The 20620-nt window shown below is 34.9% G+C and overlaps 1 protein-coding gene across 1 annotated transcript in view; it reads left to right on the top strand.

The window, feature by feature from the left end:
• Nucleotides 1-20620, top strand: part of mettl16 (methyltransferase 16, N6-methyladenosin) — a 44138-nt gene that overhangs the window by 9809 nt on the left and 13709 nt on the right. Inside the window, exons 3-6 of the mRNA XM_051128594.1 lie at nt 10157-10344; nt 14710-14850; nt 14944-15056; nt 15213-15355. Of these exons, the coding sequence (XP_050984551.1) occupies nt 10157-10344; nt 14710-14850; nt 14944-15056; nt 15213-15355 (585 nt within the window). The remainder of the gene's footprint in view (nt 1-10156; nt 10345-14709; nt 14851-14943; nt 15057-15212; nt 15356-20620) is intronic.

Genomic DNA, 20620 nt, shown 5'->3' with positions numbered 1-20620 from the left:
GCGTTCTAATTTAACTTAGTTTATATAACTGGTTCAGTTCTGAATAGAAGCTCAGAATTTAAATGAAGTATAGTTTTCACTGTGGTACTGTATATTCAGGTGAAAAGTGGTGTTTTTTGGACCAGTGGTCTGTGCTCATGAAAGGTGGTGCATAAACACCTGACCAGCTCAAGTCCTCATTTGTTCCTCATGACTTATGCATGATTGATCTCTTTGATCAAGCCAACATCGACCACATTTATCCAGGTGAATAAAGTTAATACAGATCTGGGTCAGATGCAGTCATAATAAGGGTTTTAGAAATGACCACACTGGTCCTAGCTATGAAAGAGGCTTTGTGCAGTTACATTTAAATAAAAATGTACTGTTTTCCCAATTCCTTTTTTTACATCTCTTGGCATTGATTGCTAAAGAATTGTGTTACACTCAGAATTTCTGCACAGGACTCTGTCTTTTATGAAGCATTTTGATCAGGTGAGCCAAGTCCAGTACAGATGTCTGGAGTTGTTTATGGCTTGTGTGTGTGTTCTTGTTCAGTACATGTGTGTTTATGTGGTCTGACAATCTCAGTATCAACAGGAAGAAATGACATTGTTGAAATGTAAATGAATTCTGCAGCAGGTGTTAGTTTGACACACATTTGCATGTGTTTTTTTTTTTTTTATAAAACTGTAAATCTTTCTGCCATCTGCAGCAGGTGTATGTTACAGCACACTTACCATTCTCCACTGTCCCAGACCACATGCTCCTCATCTCTCTCTGTCTCTCATTCACACATACACTCTCTCTCGCTCACTCTGTCTGTTAGATTATGCTCTGATTAAGTGGTGGGCAGTATATAGGTAGACATGATTAACCAGCAGAGATTTTGGACTATCGTCTCTATCACGGTTACATGCTTGCATGACATTGCTGTTCCACATGGTTTCGAAAATGTATCGTTTGCACGTTTCTAAGCATTGCCGTTTAAAAACTTGTGATTTTAAGCTGTCAAAACGCAATCAGCAGCAAAAGAGAACTCATATCGCTATATGCACATGCTGTCTGAGAGACTGTTTTTGAAAGCCCGTCTATGCAAGTATTCTCGGTAATACAGTAATTTAGGTCTTAAGTGAAAGCAAACAGCTGAGAAAGAAAACACATGTGTAACAGTACATTGGATCCGGGCAGCTCTTAAAGTGACAGCAGTATAATATTACTGCTGTCTGTCATTCATGTTAATAAAACAACAGAAGAGAGAAAATCTCTCACTGCTCTTGACTAAATCACTTTTGTAACTTTAATAAGTAGAAATATATATTTAACTTAAACAGTAAAGAATATGCAGTGTTTTATATATGATTACTTTTATACAGTACAGTGTTTCCCCTAGGCTTTTTTTATAAATATCTCTATGTATAATAACAAAAACATTTATTTCAGTAAAAAAAATAGTCCAAAACTCTCAATTTCAACATTTTAAACAATAGGGCCCTGCAATCTTTTTCTCTTTTTTTCAGAATTTTTTTAGTTTTAATTTTTCTGATCTAAGGGATTAAACATTTATTTGTTTTTAATCAAATGAAAATTAAACCCTTTTATTTTTTGGCAAACAAACAGGTTTACTGTTTAAATTAATACATGGAAGAAAATTTGTGTAAATATTCTATTAAAAAGTTTTAATAATAATTGTAGAGTTAAGTGGTTTAAAGCAAAATAACTATATTGTGAATTATATTGTTACTGTAAAATAACAATATAAATTACGCATATCTTGATGTAAGATATTTTCGTGATATGCCGCGTACCCCTACTCTGAATGCAATACTAGCTTATTCAATTCTGCACAGTAAAACACTGTATATTGCTTACTAATTTTACAAATAGTATGTGAAATGAAATGCATTATTCACACATTTGCATTACATTGCATATTTAATTCAGTAGGTGCATCCAGATTATATATATTTTTAAAAAGTACATTCACTTAGTTAATCTGTTAAAAAAAAAAAAAAAGAATAATTTACAACAACATTTACTGTAAATACAATATTTTGCAGACCTTTATTAATTAATATCCATTTTCATACTGTATGTTATAAAGTTGTCACGGCTAAATTTACTTGTAGTTTGGATTTAGTTTTTTTTTTACTTTTAGTAAAAAAGTTACTTTTTGTGTAATATATTATAATATAGAATATAAACTAATATAAACTAAACATTTATAGATTTATCTGTATGGCTATTCGAGTGCATGGACAATTGTGTCTTGAATTCAGTATGTGTCATTAAGCTATTATTTTAAAAAAAAAGAGAAAAATATTTTGCTTAAAATTTGGTGCAGAAATATAATTTTTGTAGAAATTTAATATAATAATATAATGTAGTATATAAATATAACGTCAGATTAAATAATGTAGAAGGTATAATCTAATGCGTTGCATTGTAGGATGTTGTATTTTATGCAGTTGGCTTTTGCCAACTGTACACACATTACATAATGTACACAATATTGCAGAAATAGACCGCATATGGTTCTAATATACCGCTCTATACCACTCTCTTTTTCCTGCGGTATACTTAAAGATTTGCTTAAAACCTAACTGATCTGGCACTTAACCAAAACTTCACAAGTTAGTCCTGCAAGTTATTCTTAAGACGTGGGATTTGCTGAAATATTAAGTCTTTCATATATACGAATTATCATTAGCTTCTACGTTCCGTGGTTCCAGACTTCAGAAATTGCCGTGCTGTTAGATAATCTTCCTCCCATTTCTTTCCTAAGTCTCTCATGCCACAGTTTTGAGGATAGGGTTAATCTGGAAAGACACACTCACTGAGAGGGATATGAGTACGACAAGGAATCCTCTCCCCCATCATTTTTTCCTCTTCTGCCACTGGAGGAGAAAGATATGAAAGGAGAGGAAAGATTTGGGGCGCAGATGTCATCCAGAGAGAGATGGGATTAGAAGGCATGAACCAGAGAGACGACGTCCATCAGTGGCTCGTAAGAAACTAGGGGGCATTAAAATTTCAGATAGTGTGACATTGTAAAACCCAAAAATGAAAATTCAGCCATTATTTACTCACTCGTGTTGTTCCAAACCTATACTACTGTTCAGAAGTTTGGGATTGGTCAAATTGTTTTATTATTTTTTTAAAAGAGGTTTAAAATGATATGAGGTTGAGTGAAGCATGACAGAAGATTCATTTTGGTGCAAAATATGCCTTTCATTTGATTCTGTTGTGAAAGAAGACTGTAAATGATCTTTGTGTAGTTTCTAGCTGCAGTAAAAGTAGTATTAATCTCTGCAGGCTGGCAGACAGTGAGTTGCATTATTGATGCAGCGGAGGGCTGTCCTGGGTGAGGGTCCTCTGCTGAAATGTCGGACATAATTGTAGGGTTCAGCCTCAGCTCACTTACAAATGAGATGCGGGGACACGGAGGGGGGCGTCTCACATCGCTCATCCTCTCTGCCGCCTGCTACAGGACTAATCCTAATTTTAAACTTGCACTCCCCTAGTTGGGGTGTCAGTTTTTGACGCATGACAGCATTAGCCATCAGCTTGTCTTAAAGGAATAGAGCGGCCAAAAAGGAAAATTCTGTCATCGTTTATTCACCCTTATGTCATTATAAACCTGTATGGCTTTCTTCTGTGGAACTTAAAAGGGGAAATTTAGCAGAATGTCCAAGCTGCTTTTCCCATAGTGTGAAAGTGAATTGTTAGAAGGACAGTTCACCCAAAAATTAAAAATGTTATTTAAAAAATATATAAATTTCTCGATTTTAATTGATTCTCATTTTTACGAATGTATCTATCCTGTTTTCAGTCAATGAACGGAATATTTTATTGCACCTTTCAGTCAATAAATCACAGTAAGCTTTGTGCTTTGTTACTTTTGGTATGAAACAAAGTCTCAGATTTCAAATTCTTTCCATTTTATTACAATATTCAAACAATAAATACCGTTTTGTTGTTGTTTAGTGAAAAGTGACAAGCACACGTGAAATGATCATCTACCAAGTTTCACCATGAAATAAACATGAATAAACATCTGAAGGTATGTTAAAAGAATAAGTAAAACCTACTGAAATCCATATCCTGTCTCATGTAATCGCTCAATCAGCGTTTCAACTGCCAACGCCACATTTTCCCTTCAGAAAAAACGTATTTGGTGACCATAAACATGTTAGTCAGCTAGAAAAATGCATTAAGATCTGGGGGGTGAATACTTTTTGAATTTGAAGATCAGGGTAAATTTTACTTATTTTGTCTTCTGGGAAACGCAGATATTTTCTATAGCTTCTGAAGGGAAGTACTTGAATATACACATTTTCATTCTGTTCAAAATTTTTCACTCCCCGGCTCTAAATGTATCGTTTTTCCTTCTGGAGCATCAGTGAGTGTTTAAACCTTCTGTAATAGTTGCATATGAGTCCCTTAGTTGTCCTCAGTGTGAAAAGATGGATCTCAAAATCATACAGTCATTGTTGGAAAGGGTTCAAATGCACAAAAATGCTGAAACAGCAAAGAATCTGTGGGACTGAAGTATTTTTCTGAGGAACTGCAACCAGTTTAATTGTTCAGGACAAACAAGGGACTCATGAACAACTATCACTAAACAAAAACACAGCTGTGGATCACTCAGATAACAACACAGTATTAAGAATCAAGTGTATGTAAACTTTGAACAGGGTCATTTTTATAAATTCTTATTTTCTGTTGTGGACTATATGTAAACATCTTTTATGTGAAATATCTTCAGGTCAGTACTAAATAAAAAATAACATGCATTTTGTATGATCACTTTTATTTTGGTAAAATATTTAACATTTTGCAGATTACGCAAGGTGTATGTAAACTTTTGACCTCAACTGTATAATCAATATTGAATCGGAAATTGAATCCGATCGCAAGCTTGTGAATCAGAATCAAATCAAATTGTGAAATATGAAACCCAAACATATCATTTAATAACCTCCATGTCTTTTTAAACCTGTATGACTTCTGTGGAACATAAGATATTTTGAAGAATGCTGGATGGGAAAACGAGTCCGGTTCCATTGTACGGAAAGAAAATACAATCATACATTTTTGGAACGCAGATGATTAAATGTATTGTAAATGATGTAACTGCAGTTAGTTTCTGCTTTCAAAATTTCAGAAACATCCCCTCAGGATATTCAGCGGGCTCGTGTTTACTGCAGTGTTAAGTTGAAACGAGATCCTGGTCGACTAGAGATTTGATGTGCTGACAAAACCAAAGAAAACCTGACAGTTGGTGGAACATCAATCCTCACAAGACCGTTCAGCTCTCCGTTATCTTATTAAAACTGCACCGCTAGATTCTTTGTTCTCACAGAACACTATAAAAAGCTGTAGAGCGTGTTCAGCATCCATGCTTTGTTTGCTAATGGTCGGGTTTGGAAGCATTTGAGTTCGGGGGATTAAAACATGGCTAAACAGAGCTCTAGAGGTGACCTTGCAATGCTGATGATGGTGCCGATGGGTAGACCTATGCTGTGCCGTTGTGTTAGTCTAATTGGTTAGAGCAGTGCTTTTACTTGAAGACTCAGATTTCACATCATTTGCACATCAAACGGCAACCCAACATGATTATGGTGCAATTTTTGGTTTTAGACATCACGAATGCAGTATTTTTTTGTGATATTCAAGCTCATTATCATCTCTTTCAAAATCTAATAGTTTTTTACCTGCTAAACCTTCCTTTTGCAGTCTTTTTAGAGTCATTCGTTCCATGTCCTTGAGTCAGAGGGTTGCCTGAGTTTCTCATCCTGGATCTAATCTGCCCGTATACACACCCACTTCACGTCAGCATCACTGTGCTCTCACACACTAACACACATCCACACCGCTCATGCTCCACTAACACACACTCCTCTGTGGGGCGGGTGAGCCGCTCACATGCACTGTACTGTGCGGTTACTGTGGAGACGGCTGGACTGCGGCACTCGGTCTTCGTCCTGTGAGCCGAGCCATTCAAACGGAGGCTAAAAATAGAGGGCAGGATAACAGCTCTCGCAGCCTCATCCACTGCACACTGATTATGACCTGGCGGATGCAAGGTCAGCCACAGTCACACAGGATCATTTACACACTCTGCGAGGAGCAGATGAGCTGCTGGGTCTTCATTATATCATCTTTGGCCTTGTTGGTAAAATCCACACCTGATTCTTTAAATAGCTCTATTTTATTTACTATTGCCATTTGTGCTTTATTATGATAGGTAATCCTGTTAAGAGGTATCCATGGAAACCTTCGATGACATCCATATTCATATTTAATTCCCAAGGTCACATTTTCAAGATTAATGGGCTGGATTGGAGCACTGGATTAATTAGGGCTAATGTGTTAATAAATTATACAGATAGAGGTGTATTGGATTTTTCAAGTGAATGGCGGCTGCAGGAATGTTTCCTTTCTTGTGTTGTGCTCTTATTTGTGTTAGAATAAAGAAAAAGACATCCAAAGTTCCATCCAAAGTTGTGAGTTTAAATTTTAATATCACATAAAACATTTGTGACCTTGCACCACAAAACTAGTTATACGTCGGACGGATATATTTGTAGCAATAGCCAACAATACATTGTATGGGTTAAAATTATCAACTTTTCTTTTATGCCAAAAATCATTAGAATATTTAGTAAAGATCATGTTCCATGAAGATATTTTGTAAATTTTCTAGCGTAAATTTATCAAAACCTAATTGTTGGCAATTTAGGCAATTATACAGAAATACTTTGATAACCGACTTTGCTCGGGCATTTCAGAATGACCATAACAGCATTTCAGATGCTGTGAAACAAGATCAGTCCACTGGTTAGTCAGGTTATATCGTCCCATTGCAAAGTCACATTACTTTTTTTTTTTTTTTTTTTTTTTTTTAATGCACATGTAGGAATTTATTTGTCAAATGTGTTTCAATCTCCCATTATTAGCATTAACAATTTTTCGCACAAGTCAAAAAACCACCTCTAGCGGAAAAACTTGTTTATGAATTAAGGTTTTTTACTTCAAAATTTGGCGTTTCTATCACTCATTTCTGATGCAATACTTTAAAATGAGTGTAAAAGCAGGGTAATGGAAACGTATATAGCTGCGTTTATATCTAAAGTTGCAAAATTAACTTTAATTGGAATATCGCATAAAACGTTTGCAAATTAGCATCGTTTCCATCCAACAGGTCAAAGAGAACAAAATTGTCACTTCCTGAAAAATTGGCCCTAAACATCAAGAAAAGTGGGAGATGCCACTGAATGTAATAATTTATATAATAAATAATTTGCGACCATCAAAGCGAGCAGAAGAAACTCAAAAAATGCGGTCATTGTTTTCAGAGGTGGATGTCTGCTGTTTGGGAATGTGTAAGGCAGTTCTGGGAGGCAGTTATGCACAAATTGACAACAGAATTTGCGCAAAAACCATAACATTTCACATGCTATGCAACAAGATTGGTCTGCTGTTTAGTAAAGTTATGCCATCATATAGCCATCAAAAGACTAGGAATTTATTCTGCAAATGCGTTTCCATCTCCTATTATTTGCTTTAACCTTTTTTCAAGAAACCACCTAAAGTGTGCGTAATTTTTTTTTTCTTTTTCTGTCACTAGATTCTGATGTGATACTTTAAAATGCACATAAAAACAGGGTGATGGAAACATACAGTATCTAATGTTAGGTTTCCTTGTCCAGTAATGTCCTTTGAAGGCTGATTTCCAAAGATGCGTGTGGTAATGACCAATATGTAGCCTAAAACCTATATGCACAGTGGACCACTAGTTAAAATGCTTGTTTTATTGCCATTTATTCTGTTTGTTTTATTTTATTAGATTATATTCTTAGCAAACAATTTGAGTATTTACTACTATTCAAAAGGTTCCTGTTAGTTAAAATTTTTCTTTTCTTTTTTTTGAGAAAGTAATACTTTTATGAAGCAAGGACACATTAAATTGATCAAAAGTGACAGTTAAGGCAGTTATAAAGATATAAAAGAAATTCTGTTAAATTCTGTTCTTTTTAACTTTGTTTATCAAAAATCCTGGAAAAACTAGTTGTATCATGATTTAATTACCACTTTTTAACATTTATAATTTAATAATAATGTTTCTTGAGCAAATCTGCATATTAGAATGATTTCTGAAGGATCATGTCACACTGAAGACTGGAGTAATGATGCTGAAATTCTGGCTTTACATGACAGGAATAAATTAAATTTTTAAATATATTGCAATAGCAAACAGTTATTATGATTTGTAATAATATTTTTAAAATATTACTGTTTTTACTGCATTTTTAATCAAATAAATACAGCTATATAAATATATTCTGTATATTTTCATCATCTCGTGTGCACACCATTGTATGTTTTTGCAATATAATTGTACACTAATATGATTTAGAATGCTTCTGGATTTTATAGCTAATCAGCGAATGCTATTAATCTGTCAGTAGTTTTAGGTTAGTTTAACTTCTAAACTGATTGCCAAATCAAACAATCTCCACCTACACCAGAAAACACAAAATTATTATTAGCCCCTTTTTCTCACAGTAAATTGCCGTGAAATTACAGACTTTAATACAAAAATACAAATACCTTACTACAAAAATATGGTAAATACAAAAATGCGCTGTTCACATAGGCAATGGCGTTCCATCTTTTACTGGTAAAGCACCATTCACACATCAGTTTCAAAATACCGGTACATTCTGTGACATCATTAACCAGAAATGACCTCTAAATGCCTGTTCCTCCTGGTGTTTGTAAACATGGAGGAGTATACGTTGATGTTTTTTTTTTTTTTGTGTCAAACATTCACATTCGTACAGCTACTTTTGGCACAGAGACATCACATTAGACGACTTAAAACCGAACTACACAGCACAGAGTAAATGCATCATCCGCGTCAGAATGTTATGATTGGCCCAGAGTAGACGTCTTGCGTTCAAACAGATCACATTACCGGTAACATTACCTGTAAATTACAACTTCTCATACTGGCAAATTGCCAGAATGAATTTACTGGTATTTTTAGTGGTATTTTAAAAATTTTGTTATGGACTTAAATGCCCAAGCAAAGTCTGTCATCAAAGTATTTCTGAACACTTGTCTTCCAGAATTGTCTTATACGATTGCGTTCCAAAACAGCAAGCATCCACATCTGAAAGCAATGACTGCATTTGTTGTGTTTCATCTGTTTGTTCTGAGGCACAAGTAATTTATTATATATAATAATTATTCTGTTCATTCTTACTTCACACATGATCTCTTAAAGCTAATTTACCAGTAATTTACCAGCAAAGACTGTATGTGTGAAAAGGGCTTTTGTCTGAAGCATCATATTCCACAATATGAAAAACAAGGCTTTTCCCAAACCACTCCTCTGCTCAGCTTCTCAACCAGCATCTAACCAGACTGCAGACTCCCTCCAACCTTAGTATCTAACATAAGGATGCTGAGCAGCTAAAATGCTATTCAAACAGCAGATATCTTGTTTTTCCCTTGCATTAACTTGCATTTTCGCTCCTTAATGTATCAACCTCAAATGTAATTTCACAATCATAAGGCTGTTTTGGGCTGTAGCACTTCCTTTCTAAATCGGTAACTGTTTAAACCCAGTACAGCCATTACTTAGAGAGCATGTTCTGTCCTTTTGTAAAGAGCTCTTATGCTTAAGGTGGGGTGCAGGTGTTTTTAAGACTCTGTAAAATAGCATTTCACACACCATGGCTCTCTTCCACAGCATCCTGTCGGTGCGGCTCACGCACATCTTGCTTCCCTTCGGAGGTGCTAGACATGGTCTGCAGCATGGAGCGTTTAATTACATCTATAGGGGTGTGAAAGTATAAAGGCACCCTAATTACACCTGCCTCACCCTCAATGCTTTTAAAACGTGATGGTACTGCCGCTAAATCCTTTAAGATGTAGATTAAGGATTTAGAGAAAAAAGGGACAATGATTATGAAGGCATTTCTCCCATTTTTGCAAACCAGCGGCAGCTGCTGCTTTATTGTGTTTCTCACCATGGATGTTTCTATGATGAGCACTAATGAATTGGGAAGAGAGTATGTGGTGTGTTTTTAAAGATGGCTATTAGTTGTTCCCTTTCTGTGGTTTTCTCTCTATTACCCCCCACTAAACCTCATCTCTCCCACAGGCTCAACTTTAAGGACCCCGAGGCTGTTCGGGCTCTCACGTGCACCCTGCTGAAAGAGGATTTCGGCCTAACCATCGAGATTCCCCTGGAACGGCTCATCCCCACCGTGCCGCTTCGCCTTAACTACATTCATTGGGTGGAGGACCTGATTGGAGGGCAGGGGAACCCGCGGAGGGGTATCGACATCGGTATGCTGGCTCACACTTACTGGTGTTATCCTGTTAAAGCTTTTTGCGGTCCCTCAGGCTGGTGGGACAGGGTTTGGCAAGGCTGACGATTGGTTTAAACACACACCCACACATACACGCAGAGGCTGGCAGTCACATGCCACTAGATCTTCTGGATTAAAATATCCCACTCCATCATGGCCTTCCTCAGCCAGCATCTCTGTCCTGTCTCTCTCTAAATACCTAAACAACTGTCTATGTTTACAGTTTTTATCAGTAGGGATAGGTCAAAATTGTCGAGAGGTTATGTGTTAATCCACATACACTATCAGTCAAAAGTTTTTGAACAGTAAGATTTTTAATGAAGCCTCTTCTGCTCACCAAGCCTGCATTTATTTGATCCAGAGTACAGCAATTTTTTTTTTTTTTACAATGTAAAATAACTATTTTCTGTTTGAATATTTTTTTAAATGTAATTTATTCCTGTGAACAAAACTAAATTTTAGATGCTTACACTTCATATTGCCATACTAATACTTATTTAAGAGCTCTAACATTTGGTGGTGAAATTATGTTTAAATAGCAATTGAAATACAATATTTTTATTTTTATTTATTTATTTATTTTTACTATTCTGTATATTTTGTGGTCAAACTAACAAAAATATTGCATAAATCTTTAGAATAGCATACAAATATGTGATTGTTTTTATTTTAAAAACTTTTTTTTTATTTTACGGCTGGGTTTTGACAAATTTCATGATTCGATTTGATTCAATTCTGAATCAGAAGCTTGCTGTTAAATTTGATTTCTGCTTTAATTCAATATCGATTATTTTGTATATATTACTGTTCTGTATATTTTGTGGTGAAACAAAAATATTGCATAAATCTTAGGGGTAGCATACAAATTTGTGGTTGCTTTTATTTGAAATGTAAATAGTTCAGGTTTTCATTAATTTTTTACTTTAGGGCTGGGTTTTGACATTTCACAATTTGATTCAATTCTGATTCACAAGCTTGCGATTCAGTTCGCTTTCTGAATCGATTCGATTCAGTATTGATTATTTTGGATATATATATCAAATACATTTTAGCTTCATAACTCCAGTCACACAATCCTTCAGAAATCATTCTAATATTCTCATTTGCTGCTCAAAAAACATTTTTTATTATTAATATGTTGACAGTGGAGTAGGATTTTTTTTTTTTCCAGTTTCTTTGATGAATAGAGGGTTCAGAAGAACAGCATTTATCTGAAATAGAAATCTTTTGTAACATTATAAATGCTGTTATCATCATTTAAAGCATCCTTGCTAAAAAAAAAAAAAAATACTGACTCCAAGCTTTTAAATGATATAGTGTATAATTTTACAAAAGCTTTTTATTTCAGATAAATGGTGATCTTTGGATCTTTTTATTCATCAAAAAATGTTTTAAATATTGATAATAATACTAAGTGTTTCCAGAACAGCAAATCAGCATATTAGAATGATTTCTGAAGGATCATGTGACACTGAAGACTGGAGTATTGATGCTAAAATACGTTTTTAAATTACGTTTTAAAATGTATTCAAATAGAAAGCAGTTATTTTAAATAGTGAAAATATTTCATAATATTAGTGCTTTTGCTATACTTTGGATCAAATAAATGCAGGCTTGGTGAGCAAAAGAGACTTCTTTAAAAAAAAAACATTAAAAATCATACTGTGCAAAAACTTTTGACTGGTAATGTACTGTCAGATGGTTGTCTCTAGCTGTTGCGTCAGGTTGAGTGTGTGATATATAGTTGTGGCTCTGTTGATCGGGTTAGATTGTAGATTGACGACCTTTGCCAGTTCTAGGATGAGATTAGCAGTGTTAGTGTCACACACATGATGAATAGCTCTAAATCTTTTATTCAGACCTTATGGGGATCATCTTTGTTTAGTTCTGCTAAATTCAGTCCATTTTAAGGCTGGTGGACTGGATAATGGATGGCCAGAGCTGTCCTGCCTCGGTCTAACTGCATTAAGGTCATACGTCACTCTGTCAAGCAGTCGCTTGCACTTCATATTATCATACTAATACTTATTTAAGAGTTCTAACATATGGTGGTAAAATTATGTTTGTATTAAAATTGAAATACAAGGCTTTTTTTATTTTTTGTATATTTTGTGATGAAACTAACAAAAATGTTGCATAAAACTTTGGAATAGCATACAAATTTTTGGTTGTTTTTATTTTAAATGTAAATAGTTTAGGTTTTGTTTTATTTTATATTTTATATTTTATGGCTGGATTTTGACAAATTTCACGATTCGATTCAATTCTGATTCATAAACTTCTGATTAAATGGTGACCCTGGACCGCAAAAACAGTCATAATGGTACTTTTTTACATCAAAGCTCAATAAATAAGCTTTCCATTGATGTATGTTTTGTTGAGATAGGACAGGATTTGGCCGAGATACAACTATTTGAAAATCTGGAATCTGAGGGTGCAAAAAAATCAAAATATTGAGAAAATCGCCTTTAATGTTGTCCAAAAGAACTTCTTAGCAATGCGTGTTAATCAAGAATTAAGTTTTAATATATTTACGGTAGGAAATTTATAAAATACCTTCATGAAACGTGATCTTGACTTAATATTCTAATGATTTTTAGCATAAAAGAAAAATCGCTAATTTTGACCCATACAATGTATTGTTGGATATTGCTACAAATATACCCGTGCTACTTATGACTAGTTTTGTGGTCCAGGTCACAATTTGATTTCTGATTCGATATTGATTATTTTGGATATATTACTAGTCTGTATATTTTGTGGTGAAACTAACAAAAATATTGCATAAATCTTGGGAGTAGCATACACATTGGTGGTTGTTTTTATTTTAAAAATGTAAATAGTTCAGGTTTTAATTTTATGGCTGTGTTTTTTACAAATTTCACGATTTAATTAAATTCTGATTCACATGTTTGCAGTTAAAGTTGATTTCTGATTCAATTAAGTATCAATTATTTTGCATATATTATTATTCTGTATATTTTGAGGTGAAACTAACAAAAATATTGCATAAATCCTTAGAATAGCATACACATTTGTGGTTGTTTTTATTTGAAATGGTTCAGGTTTTCATTTATTTTATTGTACTTTAGGGCTGGGTTCTGACATTTCACGATTTGATTCGATTCTGATTCACAAGCTTGTGATTCATTTCAGTATCTGGTTCAATATTGATTAGTTTGGATATATATCAAATACAGCACATGCCAAATTTTCTCTAGGAAATCTCAAAAACTAAGGCTGTAAAATATACAAAAGAGTCAGCTGATACTACATTATTATAATATTAAGGTTAAAATTAACTGATTTGTGTACAAATACTTAAATTACACTCAATTAAGTTTTTATAATAATAAAGTTAGAGTTGCGTAATTATATTCCTACTCTAATTAGTTTTTTGAAATATAAAAATTTAAATGGCGGCTGTCATAAAAACATGACTAATCATATTTATTCAACATTAACACTGAAGAACAGTAAAAAATATAATGAATATGTTATATGATGCATATATTTAGCAAAACTCCCCTCTCTAGAGTTCATTTTTCTAGCTAACTAATGAGTTTGTTTGAATATTTTTTTTCTGGTAAATGTGACGTTACATGACATTGTTTACGAGCTGTTTTGACGTCGTTGCGCGGTTGAAACACTGATTGAGAGAATACATGAGACAGGATACAGATTTCGGTAACTTGTAGTTGTTATTTTGACACCTTCGGATGTTTATTCATGTTTATTTTGTGCTGTAACTTGTATTGAAGCGGAGGAATTCATCAATTCACGTGCTGCTTCTCTTGAGCTGAAGTGCTGCACCAATCTGTCACTCCACATTAAACAGCGCTAAAACAGCATTTATTGTTTGAATACTGTAATAAAATGGACAGAATTTAAGATCTGAGGCTGTTTTATATGAAAAGTAACAAAGCACAAAGCTCATTGGGATTTATGGGATGGGAGGCGTGCTACAATGTTACATTCATTGAAAACAGACTAGCTAGACTAATTGATTTTATTTTATTATTGTTTTATTTTATTTTTTTATTTTAGCCAAAATCTGAGTATATAGTTAGTAGTTTTAATTTTACGTTTAAGTTCTCTTTTCCTAGAGGGAAGATTTAGTTAAATATTATCATATTGCAAGGTGATCAGTCATTCTGTGCTGTGATACAAAATATGTAAAACTGATACAATAACACCGTAAAGTATTCATGATTCTTTGAACCGCACCGTTGAACTGAAGTGTTGTCACTGCATGAAGCATGTGTTTAGGTAAAGACTTGGAGGCAGATCATATTTCATTTGTATTTAAGCTTGTGATGTGACTGGTTTTGGCTTTGTGCAGGTACTGGTGCTTCCTGTATTTACCCCTTGCTGGGAGCCACTATGAATGGCTGGTTCTTCCTCGCCACAGAAGTGGATGACATCTGCTTTAATTATGCAAAGAAGAACGTTGAGCAAAACCACCTGGCAGAGCTCATTAAAGGTAGGTGTGGTGTGTGTGTGTGATGCAGAGAGAGAGCTTGACAGTTTTATATGTAGTTTAACTCAGTGAACCGCGTAAATGTGTGTGTTGTAGTGGTGAAGGTGCCCCAGAAGACTCTGCTGATGGATGCGCTAAAGGACGAGTCCATTGTCTATGATTTCTGCATGTGCAATCCTCCTTTCTTTGCCAACCAGTTAGAAGCAAAGGTACATTCAGCTTCAGCGTTTGAACAGACGCTCCGAACAAGAGCTGTAAAACCCCCGGGCTGTTTTCTAGCAGTATCTGTCTCTTTGTGCACATGACAATAGCTGTTATCCGTTCTTTCTTCCGCTTCTTCCCCTCTTTTCTGTCTCGTCCGTCAGGGGGTGAATTCGAGGAACTCCCGCAGACCTCCACCCAGCTCCGTCAACACTGGGGGGGTCACGGAGATCATGGCTGAGGGTGGAGAACTGGAGTTTGTGAAAAGGATCATCCATGACAGTCTGCAACTAAAGAAGAGGCTTAGGTCTCACACACACACACACACACACACACACACACACACGTCTGGTTTATTATCCTTGTAGGGACTCTCCATAGGCGCAGTGGTTTTTGTACTGTCCACAAAAACCCTACCCTTAAACCTAACCCTTACGGAAAACTTTCTGCATTTTTACTTTCTCAGAAAAACTCATTCTGTATGATTTATAAGCTTGTTTCCCCATGGGGACCTCAATTTAGGTCCCTACGGTGACACAAGTCCCCACGAGTCTGTGTGTATTCAGGTTTAGGTCCCCACCAGGATATAAAAACAAGACCACATACACACTCACACACAATTACATTATGGACCAACCCAATTTAAGTTATGTATAGTTCTTTAAAAGTATTTCCAAAAATTTGTAAGGCAACTAGTTAAAGCAGAGTGGTGTATATTGTATCTAAACATACACATGATATGCTTATCAATTAATGAATAAAAAAAAACAGAAAACATTTTAAATTATATGTACTTATATGTATTATTTATTATATAGTATGAAATATAAATGATAATATATAATAGGATTTTTAAAAATTAAGTTTAAATATAAATATATACGTACATAATATAATTATATAATACATAATCTTCGGAATTTAATTTGTAAAAATGTATATATAATATAAATGTTATATATAATAAATAAAAAAGGCTGTAGTTTAATTTGTACAAATGTATATATAATATAAATATTATATATAATAAATATCAATTTTATATTTCTTTGACAGAACACAAGAAGATAACTCGGATAATAAATGCATTAAATGTAATTATGTATAATATTCATGCAAATATATAATATTCATTATATTATATGAAATGTAAAGAAATATAAATGATGGTAATATAATAGGACATTTTTTTCTAATGAAGTATAAGTAATAATATACAATTACATAATATAATATTATATAACAATGCATGGAATCCATGTAATATATTTAAATTAAATGTAATTAATATATAATTTAAAATATTAATAAATATAAATGCTTATAATAGAGTGGGACATGTTTTAAATTAAGTATAAATATTAATATATAATTACATAGTAAATGTCTAATAAAATTGATGGATAAACATTCTCTCTCTCTCTCTCTAGTATTGTAATAGTAATTTATGTAGAAATTATGAGGAATTAAAAAAATAAATACATAAATAAATTAATTAAATAAAACATTACACTCCCCCTGTTTTAACTTGTACTATTCTAAATGATATCTGATATCTAAAACATTGTATTACCAGCACTTTTGTACGTCGCTTTGGATTAAAGTGAAATTAATAAATTTACATTTTTTTTTAAATAATTGTTTTAGCAATTAAACTATATATTATATTATATTATATTATATTAATATGTATTTATTATATTATTAATTATATTATATTTAAAAGTGCAAATATTCCATAATGTCTTTAAATCCATCTCTTTCAAACTGCATGCATAATAAATTTAATTTATTACACATGCCTAATATATTTATTAATAAATTATATGAATAAGAATAATTTTACATTTAAAATGACTGTATATTTATTTACCTTACATTCATTTTGAAAACAGGAAATGTGCACTATGAAACTTGGACTAATAAAAATCAGATAGTTATCAGTTGATGCCGAAACACTCAAAATTGCCAAATAGTGACTGATATATCAGTCTGGCACTGTTGTCAACACCTGAGGAGCTGTGAGGAGTGTAATGTGAAGGGAGTAAACATCAGCGTGTGTCCAGGTTTGCAGATGAGGTGTTTTATACTGGCAGAGCCTAAGAGGGGAAGAGGCCATGCTGATGAAAGGGGCAGGGCAGATGGATGCTGGGATGGATCTGTCATACAGAGTTTGCGTAATTAATTGACAGGCAAAGTAAATAATTTCCCGAGGCGGTATCCGGGCTGCCCGACGGGAGCAGCTGTGTGTGTGACTGGGGCAGACGGTGAGCCCCCCCGTGCCAGGACTTGTCAGTAGAGCGCTGGAGTGAAGCGGGCGGGGAGGGGTGGCAGAGCAACCAACATTAGGCCTGATTAACCATGTCATGAGCTGAACCCCAAGAGGAACATGGCCATGCGTGTGTGTGTGTGCGCATAGAAAAGTTGATCGACAAGTTGGAAAACCGAATGGTATTTTTTAATTTTCAGTGTTTGGGTGTAATATCAGATGTGGTTTTAAACCTTTAAGTGTTTTTATGTGTTCTGCTTGTGTTGAGAATTGACTGGTGTCCACTGGGGAAGCTGGGCACTCTTCCATCTCGCTGTGCTACCAGCTTCCTCTCTCATGGGTTCAGACTACGCATGCAGACTGTCGTAAAATCAGTGTGTGTGTGTGTGTATGTGCAGGTGCCCGTAGAGTCAGCCAGGCATTCTGATTGGCCCTCTGAGATGCTTCTTCCTCTCCAGCCCCTCGGATCTGTAATTACTGCCAGTCTTCCTCCAGTCTCACTTACACACTAAATACAACTGATTTTTCCTCATGCCAGACAATCTGTGCTATTGAAATCGTAATTGTTACTGCTTCCTCCTAAGGGCCTGATAACTAAAGAGAATGCATAAACACCCCCTTTCCAAGGCCTGATAGATGCTGGAGTACCCCGTTATTACTTGAGTGTGCCGGGGTGCCACGCAGCCTCCCTCCGCTCCCCTTCAGAGAACATGTGTGGATATTAGGGCTCTTTAATATTTCATTCCACAAAATGAAACGATTGTCAGGCCCCTAAGGCTCCATATGCAGTGTAATGTGTGTTCATCTACGCTCCCTTGTTCTAGTGGTAAATTGGCCTTTGATAACCCCAAACCACTGCCTAACAAAAGTCAGTTTACAGCAGAGTCTGTACATGACTGCCTATTAGTTCCCAGAGTCAGCATGGAGTCTGTGTATTCTTGTCTAATTGTGCACGCTAGATTTGGTTACTTTCTGAAGAGAAAATGTCTGCAATTGTAACTTGCTCTGCCTCTGAATCTGCCACTTTTCAGTGACGTCAGGTCAAACGTATGATTTAATCGCCATATGATTTAATGTTTTTTAAATCACTCTTTTGCTTTCACGTCATCATTTTAAATTTTTCTGCAGTGTGAGAATTCTTTTATTGCAAATATTCAAAGTAGTCTCATGTAATAAGTCATAAAAAAGTGCATGCATAATCATTTAAAAATGAATGCCGTTTATGATTATAATAAATATAAAAGCAAAATAAGAAGAAAAAAAGCTATATAAAATATTTATTTTATTGAATTAATATTTAAATAGCTGTTTAGGCATTATTGTAGGCTACTGCTGTGGTAGTCTCAGCTTTATACGTCACACCCACGGAAAGTTGACTGAAGGTTTGATGCATATCTACACCTAGTTGGAAATACTTTAGGGGTTTCGAAGTTGTCATCGGATTGGTTAGATTTTACAGGATTTCCAGAAGACGTGCGGGTCGCGTTCTTTAATGTTCCGCCTGGAAACAAAAATGCCGTGGCGCCAAACCCCCTCACGAAAGAAAGCCGTCGTGTCTACAGCTGTGACGTTGAGCGCCTGTTAGGATCAACTAAACACTGGATTTTCAAAAGTATGTGAAAAATGTAAAGTTCGTGGCATAGAATCTTTAAAATATGTACGAGAGTTTTACACAATGGTCCGTTATTGTGGCGACATTCCCACACCCCTAAACATGACGCGGCACAAAACGAAACGTGATTGGTTGCTTTACCTGTCAGTCATATGGCCTCTTGGGCATTCAGAGCGACCAAAGTTCTCAGACCTTCTACCATCAGTCTGAAGCAACCTGTCGCTCTCTCTATTGAAACCAACATGGAAGTCACTTAAACTGCAATTCTTCGACTGGCCGCTAGAGACTGGCTCCAAAAGGGAGTCAATCCCATAGACTCCCCATGTTAAAATGCCCAATTTTACAGCAGAAAAAAGGCCTGGTACAAAAAGTGGTTTTGGTCTTTATAGCTAATTTTGCCCTTCATGTCAACTGTGAGTGGGGTGAATTTTTTTTTATAGCTCGTCTGTTTAAATTATATTAAGCCCTAAAGTTCTGCATAATTTAGGGCCTGGCCACTTGAGTGACAGGTGGATTGTCGCTGCTGTCACCACCGTCACGCTAAGTGGGCGTGGTTTCAACAACCAGCTCCACCCACGCCCTGCCTCTTTGCCCATTTTCAATTATCCGGGAATGACGCGCAGTGACGCGATTCCAAGATGGTGACGGCCGACTCCTGCCCACTAAGAGCTTTAAAAATGCTCTTCAGAAACCTACGGGTGACGTCACGGACACTACGTCCATATCTTTTATAGTCTATGGTCTGAAGGTCTGGTTAAACGAGACTGCTGCGGCTAATGCAGTCATTAATGTATGGAAGCCAATAAAAGGTTATTTTGACTTTTTATCTCACAATTCTGATTTTTTTGTCAGAATTGCATGATAAAAACTTGCAGTTCTGACTTTTTGTCACAAATGCGAGATTATCTCACAATTCTGACTTTTTTTTCCTAAGAAATGTGAGATATAAAATTGGGAGGGAGAAATAGGCTGATGTTTTTAGAATTGCAAGTTTATATTTCACAATTCTGACTTAATAACTCGCAATTGTGAATTTATATCACACATTTCTGACTTAATTTCTCAGAATTTTAAGTTTGCAGGATGTAAACTCACAATTGCGATTTAAAAAAAAAAGAAAAAAAAAGTCAATTGTGAGACGTAAACTTGCAATTATGAGAAAAATAGAATTGCAAGATGTAAATTCACAATTGCAAGAAAAAACTCAGGATTGTAAGACGTAAAGTCGAAGTTGCGAGAAAAAAGTAAGAATTGTGAGATGTAAACTCGCAATTGCAAGAAAAATATTCAGAATTGTGAGACGTAAACGCAATTGTGAGAAAAGTCAGCTGCAAGATGTAAGCTCGCAGTTATGAGGAAAAAAATAGAATTGCGAAACGTGAGCTCGCAATTGTGAGAAAGTCAGAATCGTGAGACGTAAACTTGCGATTACGAGAAAAATAGCCAGAGTGCGACAAAAAAGTCAGAATTACGCAATGTAAACTCGTAATTACGACAAAAAGTCAGAATTGCAAAAAGGAAACTCTTAATTGTGACAAAAAAACAGGATTGCAAGGTCAAAATTGTGTGCGATTACAAAAAGTTGCAATTAATTTTTTTTTTTAAGTGGCAGAAACTTCCATATTAATATATTTTAACGTTGCAAAAATATTTTTTTCTTTAAAATGGATAAAATTAGTAGTACTGTAATA

This window comes from Labeo rohita, chromosome 15, assembly GCF_022985175.1.
Source record: "Labeo rohita strain BAU-BD-2019 chromosome 15, IGBB_LRoh.1.0, whole genome shotgun sequence".
In the NCBI taxonomy this organism is placed as follows: Eukaryota; Metazoa; Chordata; class Actinopteri; order Cypriniformes; family Cyprinidae; genus Labeo; species Labeo rohita.
Note: the sequence above shows the minus strand (reverse complement) of the source record. Positions and strands in the feature narration are given on the sequence as shown.